At 35.8% G+C, this 14,874-nt stretch overlaps 2 protein-coding genes across 2 annotated transcripts; one reads left to right on the plus strand and one right to left on the minus strand.

Moving 5' to 3' along the window:
• Positions 1-9,512: 9,512 nt before the first annotated feature.
• LOC108457085 (chlorophyll a-b binding protein 151, chloroplastic-like) lies at positions 9,513-10,913 on the plus strand. The gene is made up of 2 exons (XM_017755922.2): positions 9,513-9,742; positions 10,005-10,913. The coding sequence occupies exons 1-2, from the start codon at positions 9,597-9,599 to the stop codon at positions 10,654-10,656; spliced, it is 798 nt and encodes a 265-aa protein (XP_017611411.1). The 5' UTR covers positions 9,513-9,596; the 3' UTR covers positions 10,657-10,913.
• LOC108457081 (pentatricopeptide repeat-containing protein At1g08070, chloroplastic) lies at positions 10,600-13,412 on the minus strand. Its single transcript, XM_017755908.2, has one exon. It carries the CDS (start codon positions 13,152-13,154, stop codon positions 11,106-11,108), a length of 2,049 nt encoding a protein of 682 aa, XP_017611397.1. The 5' UTR covers positions 13,155-13,412; the 3' UTR covers positions 10,600-11,105.
• Positions 13,413-14,874: the final 1,462 nt, after the last annotated feature.

The raw sequence follows: 14,874 nt of genomic DNA on the forward strand, positions 1-14,874 counted from the left end.
CCAACGGCTAGTCAGGGAGAAGGGGCTAGGGAAGCCTTTCTCCACATGATGAACGAGTGGTATACAGAGTTTGTTCGAACAAATTCAAATTCCCAACCTCTTCTACTGTCACCTCGGCCGCTTCCCATAGCTCCACAAGGTATGGAATTTGTAAGAATGAACAAGTCCTTGGTTGATAAGATTTGAAAGCACAGGGCTAAAGATTTTAGAGCTAACGTGGATGATGATCCCGAGAGAGCCGAGTTTTGGCTTGAAAACTCCATTAGGGTATTTGATGAGCTATTTTGCGCACTTGATAAGTGTTTAAAGTGTGCCATCTCACTTTTGAGAGATTCTGCATACCACTAGTGGAATACACTAGTATCGATGGTACCGAGAAAGAGGATTACCTGGGAATTCTTTCAAGAGGAGTTCCAAAAGAAATATATTAGTTAGCGGTTCATCGATCAAAAACGTAAGGAATTTCTTGAGTTGAAATAGGGTCGAATCTCAGTGACAGAATATGAACGAGAATTTGTCAAACTTAGTAAATATGCTCGAGAGTGTGTTTCCACCAAGGCTATCATGTGCAAGAGATTTGAGGATGGATTGAATGAGGATATTCATGTGTTAGTTGGGATCTTAGAGCCGAAAGAATTTGTAGTGTTAGTTGAGCAAGCTTGTAGGGTCGAAGAGTTGAATAAAGAGAAGAGGAAAGCTAATTGTGAAGCTAGAGATTCGAGGAAAAGACTGATGAGTAAGCCATTTCCATCTCATTCAAAGAAATCTAAAGAAATGTATTCCCGTTCAAATGTATCAGCTGCATATTCTCATAGAGATAGCAGGAAGCAATACTCAAGTTTTAAATCTCAAGCCACTTCAATGGCAAGTGTGGGTAATGTAAGGCCTAACAAACTCGAATGTCAACATTATGGAAGAAGACATACTGGTGAGTGTAGGATGAATGACCAGGCTTGTTTCAAGTGTGGTTCTCAGGAGCATTTCATCTGAGATTTCCCCAAAATGGCCAAGAAATAAAAATTTCAGAGTGTAAGACCAAGTAATACTACTAATAGGGATAGGCCACAAAGGAATACTAGAAATGGAACTAGCACTAAAGGTATGATGAAGGATTTAGCGATGAGATCCAAAACTCGAGCACCTGCTAGAGCCTATGCCATCTGTGCTCGCGAAGAAGCGACATCTCTAGATGTTATCACTGGTAACTTTTTCTCTTTATAATACTAATGTAGTTGCATTGATTGATCTTAGATCGACCCACTCTTATGTTTGTGTGAAATTGGTAACTAATAAGAGCTTACCTGTTGAGTTTATTGAGTTTGTGATTAGAATGTCAAACCCCTTAGGCAAACATGTGTTAGTTTATAGAGTTTGCAAGAATTGTCCCTTGATGATTCGAGGTCACTATTTGTTAGTTGATTTAATGTTGTTTCCATTTGATAAATTCGATGTTATTTTGGGTATGGATTGGTTGACACTGCATGATGCCGTAGTGAACTGTAAAAGAAAGATTATTAAACTGAAATGTGAAAATTGTGAAACTCTTCTGATTGATTCAGATGAGTTGGGTGAGGTACCTATTGTGATTTCTTCAATGTCTGCCAAAAAATATGTAAGGAAAGGGTGTAAAGTTTATCTTGCTTATGTGTTGAATATAAAGATGTCTGAATTGAAAATTGAGTTAGTGTCGATAGTTTGTGAATATCTGGATGTGTTTCCAAAAGAATTACCTAGGTTAACTCCGATTAAAGAAGTTGAGTTTGGTATTGATTTAGTACTAGTAACCTTACCGATATCTATTGCTCCGTATAGAATGGCTTCGACTGAATTGAAAGAATTAAAAGCTCAGTGGATAAGGGTTTTGCGAGACCGAGTTTTTCTCCTAAGGTGCTCCAGTGTTATTTGTAAAGAAGAAAGACGGATCCATGAGGCTTTGTATCGATTACCGAAAGCTCAACAAGGTGACTATAAAGAATAAGTATCTTTTGCCGAGGATTGATGACTTGTTTGCTCAATTAAAAGGAGCAACAGTATTCTTGAAGATTGATCTGAGATCTGGCTACTGTCAGTTGAGAATTAAAGATTCGAATGTGCTAAAAACCGCTTTCAGGACAAGGTATGGGCATTATGAATTCCTTGTTATGCCTTAATGCACCTGCTGTTTTTATGGGCTTGATAAATAGAATTTTTCAACCGCATTTAGATAAGTTTGTGGTTGTGTTCATCGATGACATTCTGATTTATTCTCAAGATGAGTCCGAGCATGCTGACACTTGAGAACTGTATTACAGACGTTGAGAGATAAGAAATTGTTTGCTAAATTCAGTAAAAGTGAGTTTTGGCTCCGGAAAGTTAGATTTTTGGGACATATTGTTTCATGTGATGTTATTCGGGTTGATCCAAGTAAGATTTCGGCAATTGTTGATTGGAAACGACCAAGGAATGTATCTGAGATTAGAACCTTTTTGGGTTTATCTGGTTATTATCAATGCTTTGTCAAAGAATTTTCGATGATTGCTACTCCTATGACCAAGTTGTTGCAAAAAGATGTTAAATTTAAATGGTCTAAAAAATGTCAACAAAGTTTTGAGAAATTGAAAGCATTACTGACTGAGGCATCGGTTTTAGTGCAACCTAAATCGAGAAAAGAATTTGTAATCTCTAATGACGCTTCATTGAATGGTTTGGGTTGTATGTTGATGCAAGAGGGCAAAGTGGTAGTCTAGGCCTCGAGACAGTTAAAACTACATGAGAAGAATTATCCAACGCACGATTTGGAATTAGCTGCCATCGTTTTTGCTTTGAAATTTTGGTATCATCATTTGTACGGTGAGAAATGTCATATCTTTACTGATCATAAGAGTTTAAAGTATTTGATGACTCAGAAAGATTTGAACTTGCGAAACGAAGATGGCTTGAGTTACTGAAAGATTATGAGCTAGTAATTGATTATCACCCGGGTAAGGCAAATATAGTCACAGATGCGTTGAGTATAAAGTCTTTATTTGCTTTGAGAGCGATGAATACACGATTGACTTTGTCCGATAATAGTTCGATCCTAGCCAAGTTGAGAGCTAGACCATTATTTCTTCAACAAATTTGTGAAGCTCAAAAATATGATGGTGATTTGCAAGCCAAAAGAGTTCTTTGTGAATTGAGTAGTGATTCAGATTTTCATATCGGATCCGATGATTGTTTGATGTTCCGAGGCAGAATTTGTACATCGAAAAATGATGAACTTATTCAGAAAATCTTCATGAAGCACATAATGGTTGTTTATCTGTGCATCCAGGTAGTACAAAAATGTATAATGATTTGAAGAAATTTTATTGGTGGTCAGGTATGAAACGAGATATTTTAGAGTTTGTTTCGAGATGTTTGATTTGTCAACAAGTAAAAGCCGGACACCAAGTGCCTTCGGGTTTACTTTAGCCAATGATGGTACCTGAGTGGAAGTGGGATAGGATTATATGGACTTCATAACTAGGTTGCCTTTGACTCCGAAAAAGAAAGATGTCGTCTGGATTGTTGTTGATAGATTGACAAAATCGGCTCATTTTATTTCAGTGCGTACTGACTACTCACTTGATAAGTTAGCTGAATTGTATATTTCTGAGATTGTGAGATTGTATGGAGTGCCTATTTCTATTATTTCGGATAGAGATCTAAGGTTCACTTTGATATTTTGGAAGAAATTATAAGAGGCTTTTGGTACAAAGTTGAACTTTAGTACCGCATTTCATCTGCAAATCAACGGTCAGTCTGAAAGAACGATTTAGGTACTCAAACATATGCTCCGATGTTGTGTTCTAGAATTCGAAGGTAGTTGGGAAAAATATCTACCATTAGTCGAGTTTGCTTATAACAACAGTTTTCAGTCGAATATAAAGATGGCACCATATGAGGCATTGTATGGCCGCAAGTGTCGAACTCCGTTGTATTGGACCAAGCTTAATGAGAAACAGATTCATGGGGTTGATTTGGTTAGAGAAACTGAAGAAAAGTAAAGGTAATCCGTGATTGCTTGAAAGCCGCTTCAGATTGACAAAATTTGTACGCAGATTTGAAAAGAAAAGAAATCTAATTTTAGATTGGTGATAAAGTATTTCTGAAAGTGTCTCCATGGAACAGGATTCTGAGATTTGGCCGTAAAGGCAAGTTAAGTCCACGTTTCATTGGCCCGTATGAGGTTATTGAAAGAATAGGGCCAGTGGCAAATCGGTTAGCTTTACCGACAGAATTAGAAAGGATTCATAATGTGTTCCATGTGTGTCAATGTTGCGATGATACCGTTCTGATCCCTCATATGTGATTTCTCCGATAGAGATTGAGATACGACCTAATATGACTTACGGTGAAGAACCGATCAAGATTTTAGCTTGGGAAGTTAAAAAATTGAGAAATAAAAGTATAGGCCTAATGAAAGTTTTGTGGCAACGGCATGGGGTCGAAAAGGCTACGTGGGAACCTGAGGAAGCTATAAGAAAATAGTACCCAAACCTATTTTTTGGTAAGATTTTCAGGGACGAAAATCCCTAAAAGGGGAAGAGTTGTAACAACAATATTTTGGCCTACTCGGAACAGTGGTTTTGGGATCACAAATCTGACATAGAAAATCTTGTTTTTATTACATTTTCAACGTCTACAGTTTTATGGAATGATTTCGTGAAAATTCCATTCGAAAATTTTGACGTTTGAGCATTCAATTTTAACAAAAAAGACTAAATTGTAAAAAGTGCAAAAGTTGAGTTCTACATGTTAGGGGTGTATAATTGTTATGAAATTTTAAATTAAAGGTCCTTATATGGTAATTAGACCATTTGTGAAGTTAGTGGACAAAAATGGACATGAGGTGAGAGAAATTTCATGTTTTATAAAAAGGGAATTTTGGTAATTTGTCAATTAAAGACATAATAAGTAAAATAAAAGCAAAATTTCGTCCATCTTCTTCTTGCTTGGCCGAAACTTGAAGGAAGAAGACATATCTAGGGTTTTTCTAGTTTTCAAGCTCGGTTGTAAGTCCGTTCTTGTCTTGTTTTTAATGCCCTTTACATTTTTGAAGTTGTTATCACTCGATCTATATATTTCTACCACTAATTTGAGAAATGATTGAGGCCTATGGTTTGACCCATGTTAGGCATGTGTTTATTTTGATGTTTAATGATAGATTATGCAAGTTTGATGTTTGATAAACGACTTTTGCTAAGTGATTTTCGATGAAAATGCCTCAAATGACCTATTTGTAAAAGTTATAAAATAAGTAGTAAAAGTGTGATTGAATGAAAAATGTGGGCTGGTATAAGTACAATAAAGATCTGGCTAGACTTGGTAATGAAGAAATTTGATAAAAATCATTTTACGAGCCTAGGGACTAAATTGTAAAAATGTCAAAGTTTAGGGGAAAAACATAATTTTTCCATAGTGTAATTTTTGGGCTGAATTGAACAATGTGAATATTAAATGAGTTAAATTTGTTATTATAGATCAAGAGAAGCAAGGTTCGAACTTAGATTGGAGAAAAAACAAAGTGTTTGACGATTAGGTCCTATTTCTACTATTTTTATACCGAGGTAAGTTCGTATGTAAATAATGCATTGTTTTAATTATGTTTTAAATGTTTTATTATTGTATGAATTGTGATTGACCCTTAGACGTATTTGACAATGTTTCGACAAGCGTGAAGTCCCGATTAAACCTTAGGAATAGATAGGATACAAATGTCATGACATTAGGGTTACTAAGACTACATATAAGACCATATCTGGGATATGGCATCAATATGAGACTTCGTGTAAGACCATACCTGGGATATGGCACCGATATGAGACTTCATGTAAGACCATAGCTGGGCTATTGGCATCGATACAAGAGTACATGTAAGACCATGTCTGGGATATGGCATTGGTACGGTACCGTGTGTACGAGACTCCCGAGTATCCTTTAGTATTCCAAGTGGTTCAACAGGTAATTTAACGAGTATGTCAAAGATGAATTGTGTGTAATTCCAATTCGAGATGACTCAGGTATGTACGTAAAACTCATACGAAATGAGCTCGTTATGTGATGAACCCTCGGTAAGGTTATGAATATAAGATTTTAATAATTTTTATGCCAATTATCATCTTGTTAATTGTATGTTAAATGTTTGGATATGATGCTTATTATTTGCATAGGAACTTAATAAGCTTTAAAGCTTACTCCCCTTTCTTTTTCCTTATCTTATAGTGTCACTAAGCTAGCTCAGAGATCAGAGACTATCGGAGATCCACTCACACTATCAACTTATTATCTTGGGTGCCAATGAATTCAACATTTTGAGTTATAGCATATATAGGGACTTGGTCATTTTGTTATGTGTCATAATTGAATTGGCCTAATGTGTTGGCCTATATTGGTTGGTAATTCATCTTGTAAATGGCCATTTGAAATTGGCTAATATTGGTATAAGTATATATATTTATGATGATGCTTTTCATGAATGTGGGAATTTGCATAATTTGAATTGATAAATGTTAGTATGTGAATGAGGTGTTGATGTCTTGGTTGTGGTTGATTTGGTTGTATGTATATGTTTGGATTCGTGTTATATGTTGTTATGTAGATGTGTGCAGCAAAGGGGTGACAAAATGGCTTGGTAAATAGCCTTATTTTTGTCCACACGGGTAGTCACACGGGTGTGTGTCTAGGCCGTGTGTGATACACAGCTTGCCCATGGGCTTATGTTCCAGTCGTGTGTCCCTTGCACCTTAATTGTTGCAAAACAGAATGCTCAGAATTGAGTACATGGGTAGAGACACGAACGTGTGTCTCAACCGTGTGGATGACAAGGCCTCAGGCACAGGCGTGTGTCTTGGGTGTGTGAAGTTTGCACCTATTTTATGAAAAATCAAAATTATTAAATCGACCACATGACCAAGCACACGTGTGTGTGACTTGGCCATGTGTCTTTAATTTGTTTTTGGGTGACAAACAGAGAGTTACACGGGTTAGGGACACGGGCGTGTGTGACCACATGGCCTGCCCACACGAACGTGTTCTAGGCCACACAGACGATTGACCCCTATTTGGTGGAAAAATTTTCTAAGTGTTCTAAAATTTTCTAAAGTTCCCGGTTTAGTCCCAAACCACTTCCAATGCATGTTTTGGGCCTCGTAGGTTCATTTTAGGGACGTTATGAATGAATGCGAAAAGTTTTAATTCAGGATGGAAAATTTACGTCCCGATTTTGTATGATTGCTTGTGTATAAGTCCGGTAATGTTTCGTACCCTGTTTCGGCGTCGAATACGGATAAAGGGTGTTACAAAAAACCTGATTCTGCAAGTGTGTATCTGTGGACATGAATCCACAGGCATGTGTCTAGCGTGTATTAGCAGAGTATGACTTCGCTAAGATCTTTCACCTGTATAGGTTGCATTGGGAAAATTCACCTAGACTTACCGTAACACATATGTTCGCAGAGAGTGAAGGTGAACTATTTATTTGAGCGAAGTGTATTTTATACTTGTTGCTTATATTCTTACGTGAAATGTTTAGCGTATTAGTTGTCCTTATGCATGTCTTATATTCCACACAAGTTGTATGTGTGGGCGAGTAAACATCATGCGAACTCACTAAGATCATTTTGAACTTACCATGCTTCTTGATTTATCTCTTCAAGTATAAAAAGCCATTTCGAACTATGGGAAAGGGACTAATCCAGAAGTTGATGTTTTAGTTGTGAGCCTTTTAATTGTATTTTTGTAACATGTACATATCAAGGTAGTCCACACGCTAGTAAACTAAGAATCTAGTTTTACTGTATTTAGTTGAAACTCTTTTTAAACACAAGGCAGTATGTACGGTTGGATTAAATGTATATTTTGTAGACTTTTAAGTATATGCCAAAAATGAAATAAGTTGTCAACTCATGTTATTGTATATTCCAATTAGCTGAAATCATTTAAATATTCGGTAATAACATTATTTTATTCGAGTCCACGGACTGAACTGAGCATGAGATGTTACAATAAATAATAAAAATATATTGATGAAGCACATTATCACTTATCTTGCCAAATTGAGACTGCTTCACTAGTACCTATCCTCCACCCCATTCCCATATCTAGCAACCGTCACAGACTCCATATGCTCCAGCAATATCTATAAATTATTAAATGTTAAAACTTTCTTGTAATGAATTTTATTAAGAATGTAATCTAAGAAGTTTAAAATTTAATTAGTTAATCGTAAGTTAACCTACTAGATATTAATTAAATTAAGGAATTTTATTTTTCATATATTTAATTCTTTTATATTTAAATAAATCAATAAGATTTCAGATTTAAATTATTTTGTTTTTAAAGTGAATTATTATGTCAAGTCTATTATTTAAATATTTATTTAAATTTAAAAATATATATTTAAATAGAATAATTTAATTAATTTTAAACTTTTAAAAGATATTTTTTATCCTTCACTAATAGCTGCTTATATGCATGCAAATTATGAAATTTTAAAGAAGAAACTTGTGATTATTGTCTTGTCTATCATAATTTACTAATTTGTCATGAAATGTTAATGACTATTTTATTTATTATTTGTAATATTACTTATTTATGACGTTAATTGAATTGTGCTTTAACATGTAAATTAAAATAATTTCAAAACTTAAAGTATAATTAAAATATCATATTAAAAAATGATATTTGCAAATATAGAAGTTACCTATTTTTTATTAATAGATTGTGTAATTTATATAAGTCTAATTATGAAATTTATTACGTTGTCAATAATTCAATTTAATTTTATACAAATTTTAGTTATAATTCTATTTTGATGAACATCTTTTAATTAAAAAAAATATAATGTACACATGATTGTGAGTCACCCTATTAAGTTATCATAATTTCAAACTCAAATATGTATTAATAGTTGTATCCTAAGGGAAGATGATAATGTTTTTAACTGTACAACTTTTAAAAGTTATATATATATTTTCTATTAAATATTAATTTATTATAGTTTTATCTATAAATTAGTAAATTTTATTAAAAAATCAATCTAAAAGGTTTAAAATTTAATTACTTAATTAGCCAACTTTATTTATTTTTATATTTAGTTCATATATATTTAAATAAATTAATAAAATTATTATGCCAAACTCTATTCTTACATATTTATTAATTTAAATCTAAATAAAAAATATATATGTATATATTTATTTAAATTGAATAATTTTATTTATTTTAACCTTTTAAAAGATATTTTATTTTTCACTAATAGCTGCTTATATCTATACGGATTATGATACAAGAGATACTAGAACATGAGAAATATTAGCAGAGTCAAGTGGCTATATATGTGGCTTTAGCTTCACCAAAAACATCAACAAGATTTTTCCAAATCCACGCGGCATAAAATCAACCTATACAACTCTCCAAAAAATCCAATTGCAAATCCACACCAATGCAGCAACCAATAGACTGCCGCTGACATGTACATTTCCTGATCCACAACATCTTCTCATTTCCATTATAACCCCTTCTCTCCTCCAAACTAAAATAGACTACAATAACCATCGGCAAACAAACCAAGTCAACCTAAAGCCTTAGAAACCATGGCAACCTCTGCTATCCAACAATCTGCTTTTGTTGGCCAGACCGCTTTGAAGCAGTCCAATAAGCTCTTACGCAAAGTCGGAGCTTTCAATGGTGGTCGTGTTACCATGCGCAGAACTGTGAAAAGTGCCCCTACCAGCATCTGGTATACTCTTGTTACTACTTCCTAGTACTAACTAGTAGCATTTTGTTATAAGGATCTTTTCAGTCTAATCATTGATGGTTAACCCAAATATTGTGAAACAACAGACTGTAAAAAATTCAATTTGTACAGTACATTCTAGCAGCAATCTGCCTTATTTTAAACAATACATTTAAAGAGAAATAACATGTACAAGTGAAATCATGCAACTGAACTATATTTCTGCATCTTGATCTGATTACCTACGGTTTGTTTTTAAAAACAGGTATGGCCCTGACCGCCCAAAGTACTTGGGTCCATTCTCAGACCAAATCCCATCATACCTGACAGGTGAATTCCCTGGTGACTATGGGTGGGACACTGCTGGGTTATCAGCTGACCCTGAGACATTTGCTAAGAACCGTGAGCTTGAAGTGATCCACTGCAGATGGGCAATGCTTGGTGCCCTTGGTTGTGTCTTCCCTGAAATTCTTTCAAAGAATGGAGTTAAGTTCGGAGAGGCAGTTTGGTTCAAAGCTGGATCTCAAATATTCTCCGAGGGCGGCCTTGACTATCTTGGCAACCCAAACCTTATCCATGCTCAGAGCATTCTTGCAATCTGGGCTTGCCAAGTTGTGCTCATGGGATTTGTTGAAGGATACAGAGTTGGTGGGGGACCACTTGGTGAAGGACTGGACCCAATTTACCCAGGTGGTGCTTTCGACCCACTTGGACTGGCTGATGATCCTGATGCGTTTGCAGAATTGAAGGTTAAGGAGATCAAGAATGGCCGCCTTGCAATGTTCTCCATGTTTGGATTCTTTGTCCAGGCTATTGTCACAGGAAAGGGTCCCATTGAGAACCTCTTTGACCACCTTGCCGATCCGGTGGCCAACAATGCATGGGCTTATGCCACTAACTTTGTCCCCGGAAAATGAACTTAGATTATAGATACGTCTCTGAAAGCTGTAACATTAATTGCTATGTAGCATCTGTTGCTGTGTACTGATGTAATTCACTGCTAGTCTTTTATAGATACGTCTCTGAAAGCTGTAACATTAATTGCTATGTAGCATCTGTTGCTGTGTACTGATGTAATTCACTGCTAGTCTTTTGAGCTGTTGTATCATTAAATCCATATCCTTTTTCCCTGAAATAGCAACTTTCTTGAAATGAGATGAGATAATAAAGCAAATGTTTTATTTTGTCGTAAGAGGCTGGTTCAGTTAGTTGATATAAATAAAGCGCAAGAAACATATCTAGCCATTTCTATAAACCCTCAAAAGTGATGACAAAACGCAACCCGAAGACCTTAAAGTTATCATGAGGGTTTTCCCTTTCAGTCCTGTTGAAAGATGGCAATAATACCAGCCAACAGCTGAGGTAATCACCAAAAATCTTTGCACGAACACAATCCATCTTTAAAATGATGAAACCGGCTATTATCTCTCACAATAATCTCACGACTATAGATTTTAGAAAGCAGTTTAGTGACGGAATGGCAATCACTACAAACACGGAGGTTCTTCATGATGCGAATGGGACATCCAGCTTCAGTATTGATGAGACCAAAGGCAATAGCCAACCTCTCACTATGGTTTTCCAATTCTGCTTCTTTCTCTTCCTCCTCTTCAATATACAACAACACTTGGCTTGTGTCAGGAACATGTCCTGCCAATTTCAACTTCTCTCTCATCTCAGCCAATTTGGAATAAATTTCTTTTGTTTGCGGATGTGATTTATCTCCCACAATAAAGTTATGAACCACACCTTTATGCTCTATTGAACTGCAGCCGGGATCTTTTCTTAATCCTCTCTTCTTCATCATTTCTCTTACCTCAGAAACTTTCTCCCACTCACCTGCTACAGCGTACATATTGGAAAGGACAACATAACCACCAGTAGTCTCTGGAGCCAATTCAATCAAATGTTGAGCAGCATATTCACCTATTTTTGTGTTTCTATGGTTCCTAGCACCACTAAGCAATGTCATCCAGATTACTTTGTTTGGTCTCATGGGCATTTCTTCAATGATATCTTTTGCTTCTTCAAGACAACCAGCTCGACATAATATGTCCACCAAACAACCATAATGTTCTATAGTAGGTTTAATTCCATATTCATTTACCATCATATTAAAATATTTGTGACCATCGTTAATCAATCCAACATGACTACAAGCATTAAGCACACCAACAAAAGTTATAGCATTAGCCTTCACACCAATTCTGCGCATTTCAAGAAATAGCTTCAGAGCATGGTCAGCCATGCCATGAATACTCAAGCCTACGATTATAGCAGTCCAATGCCCCAACTTTTTGTGGCTTATTGTCCGAAAAACAGTTACCGCACTATCAATGCCTCCGCACTTGGAATACATTTCGATGAGCACTGTCCCAACCACCCCATCTAATTCGATTCCATTTTTAACAATATACGAATGTATCAATCTTCCCGTGCCAAGACTAGCTAATCCAGAGACAGCAGAAATCACACTAACTAACGTAGCGTGAGTGGGCCTAAATTCCTCCTCCAGCATTCTCTCAAACATTTCCAAAGCTTCCAAAAAGCGCAAGTTCAATTTGAATCCTCCTATCATTGAATTCCACGTGATCAAATTTCTTGTGGGCATTTGATCAAACAATTTACAAGCGGAATTAGTATCTCCAGCTTTCATATACCCATTAATCATAGTATTCCACGAAACTAAATTCCTATTTGGCATGTTCTCGAATATCTTTCTAGCAGTCTCAACCTCCCCAGATTTCGCCAACCCATCAATCAAAACCGTCCATGAAAAACAATCCTTTTCAGGCATTTCATCAAACACCTTCATGGCATCCTTAACTTCTCCACACCTTGCATACCCGTCAAGCAAAGAATTCCATGAAACCAAATCTTTCTCATCCATTTGATCAAACACTGCGTAAGCAGAACCAATCTCGCCGCACTTGGAATACAAATTAACCAAACTAGCCTGCACAAATTTATCTAATCCGAAACCAAGCTTCAAAACCAACCCATGTATTTGTTTGCCTTCTTTCAAAGCTGTTAACTTAGCACATGCCTTAATCACACAGGGAAACGTGAATTCATCAGGCGGAAAATGACCAAGCAGAAGGACGAACAGGGAGATAGCTTCATGGGATTGTTGGTTTTGTATGTAGCATTTGAGGATGATATTCCAGAGAACCAACGAGGGGTGTTGGATTTGATCGAAAACGGAGCGAGCGTAGCGGAGGTTGTTGATGTTGGGGTCGGCATAGAGAGAAAGGAGACGAGAAGAGAGTGAGGGGTGAGAGAAAACGCCGGTTTTGAGGGAAAATGCGTGAAGCTGTTGGGTTTCTTGTTGGGTTTTGGAGGATTTGAGAAGCGAAAAATGGAGAGCATCAGGGAAGTGCTGGTGGAGGATGTTGGAAAGGGTTAGAGTTCGCATTTTGGGATGCCAAGGGAAGAGAATCCCAATTTCACAAATTCATTCTAGGTGAAATTTTGGAGGGAATTTTGGCTGGCGGAGGGTTCAACTAAATATGCTTAAATATACCGCTCCCCATAGTACTACAGTAGGATTTTAAAATTTTAGTTTGTTTATGAGGAGGTTTTTTTTTTTTTTTTAAACTTTTAAATTATATCTCTCATTTGAGTCCACAATTAACGTTGAAATGTTATCCATTATTTAAATTACTTGGAAAGGCTGATAGTGGTGAGCGGGCTGAAGAAAGTTAAGAAATACTTATATAAGCCACCAATTTTAATCCTTCCTCTGTGAGGAAGGTCTTAATCTTATAATTAGTGGTGTTCGGGAGATCAATGCGATGCGGCGCACGACAGCAAAATGAGATAAGTAAGAAAGAGCACACAAATTGAACTGTGAAGTAAAGGTGCGACAATCCAAATTGGAAATTAAAAGAATGTTTGTTCATTGCCCCGACACTGAAGAAGAAGTAGATGGACTACCATAGTTTTATTATATTGTGAAATACTTGAAATTTCAGAAACTCCCGGAATATGCTTATGCAAATGATAAGCAGATTATCAAAAAGACTATATATCAGTTTCTTCTTAGATGGTGAGGGGTTATATAAAAAGATCAAGATCATATCCTATTGAGATGTGTAGATTCTAAGAAAGCTCTAAGAATATTAGAAGAAGTACATGATAAGGTATATGGTGCACCCGCAAATGGACATATGATGGCTAGACAAATCATGAGGGTTGTGTATTTCTAGGCGACCATGGAAAGAGATTGTAGTGATTATGCTCAAAAATGGGTTTTTTTTAAATAATATAAAATAAATTAAAAATTTTCCAAAAGGAATTCCAGTTGAATTATTTATGGAAATGGTATACCAAGGGTGGTAGAGGGTGGTGCATAGGCAGCATCACCCCTATATTTTGACACCCATCACTTTCAGCTAAAAAAATAAATTTTTAATGGTGCATCCTTGTTGATAGACAGCACCAAAGTATTTTTCTCATACAATTCTAATACATGGGTTAAATACGGGCTTGGGACAAGTATTAGTGGTGGTGCCCATAGGAAGGCAGCACCAAGGAGTGGTGCCCATGGGAAAGGTGACACCAAAGTATTGGTTCCAATGTTATAGTCGACACTAGTGGTGCCAATCTTGTGGGTAGCACCAGTTCTTAGCCATTATTTAAACAGTGTTTGGGAAAAAAGTTTTGACAATTCAAATAACAAAAAAAGAAAAATCTGTAGAAGAATAGTAAACAAACAAAGAAGAATTCACTAGGTTAGTAGATATAAAATTCATATTTTACATTACATTAATTATTTTGCTTGAAATTGTATTGAGAATTTTTATTTCTTTTTTAACAGATCTAATATTGAAAATGGATAATCAATTTTTCATATGTGTTTATTTTGATGGAGTAATTTTAACAACAACAGTTGGATGTATATTTGAATGACACCAACAAATAGCAATGAGATTTAATAGAAATGTCTCGATTGATGATATGAAGGAAATGATTAGTGCAAAAATTGTTAGACATTGTGGGAGAAGGATTTGGAAATATTTTTACAAGTTTCCAGTTTTGACAGATTCCATCAAATTCACCGAGATTGAACTTGTAAATGATGAAGACGTGGAGACAATGGTCACTCTTTATTGTGGGAATTAGAGCCACCAAAA

The sequence above is a fragment of the Gossypium arboreum genome, chromosome 7 (genome assembly GCF_025698485.1).
Source record: "Gossypium arboreum isolate Shixiya-1 chromosome 7, ASM2569848v2, whole genome shotgun sequence".
Lineage (NCBI taxonomy): Eukaryota > Viridiplantae > Streptophyta > Magnoliopsida > Malvales > Malvaceae > Gossypium > Gossypium arboreum.

Coding starts and splice junctions, on each gene's coding strand:
- LOC108457081 (XM_017755908.2), bottom strand. CDS start 13,154: ATGCGAACTCTAACCCTTTCCAACATCCTCCACCAGCACTTCCCTGAT.
- LOC108457085 (XM_017755922.2), top strand. CDS start 9,597: ATGGCAACCTCTGCTATCCAACAATCTGCTTTTGTTGGCCAGACCGCT. Junction 9,743..10,004: donor AGTGCCCCTACCAGCATCTG/GTATACTCTTGT, acceptor TTTTAAAAACAG/GTATGGCCCTGACCGCCCAA.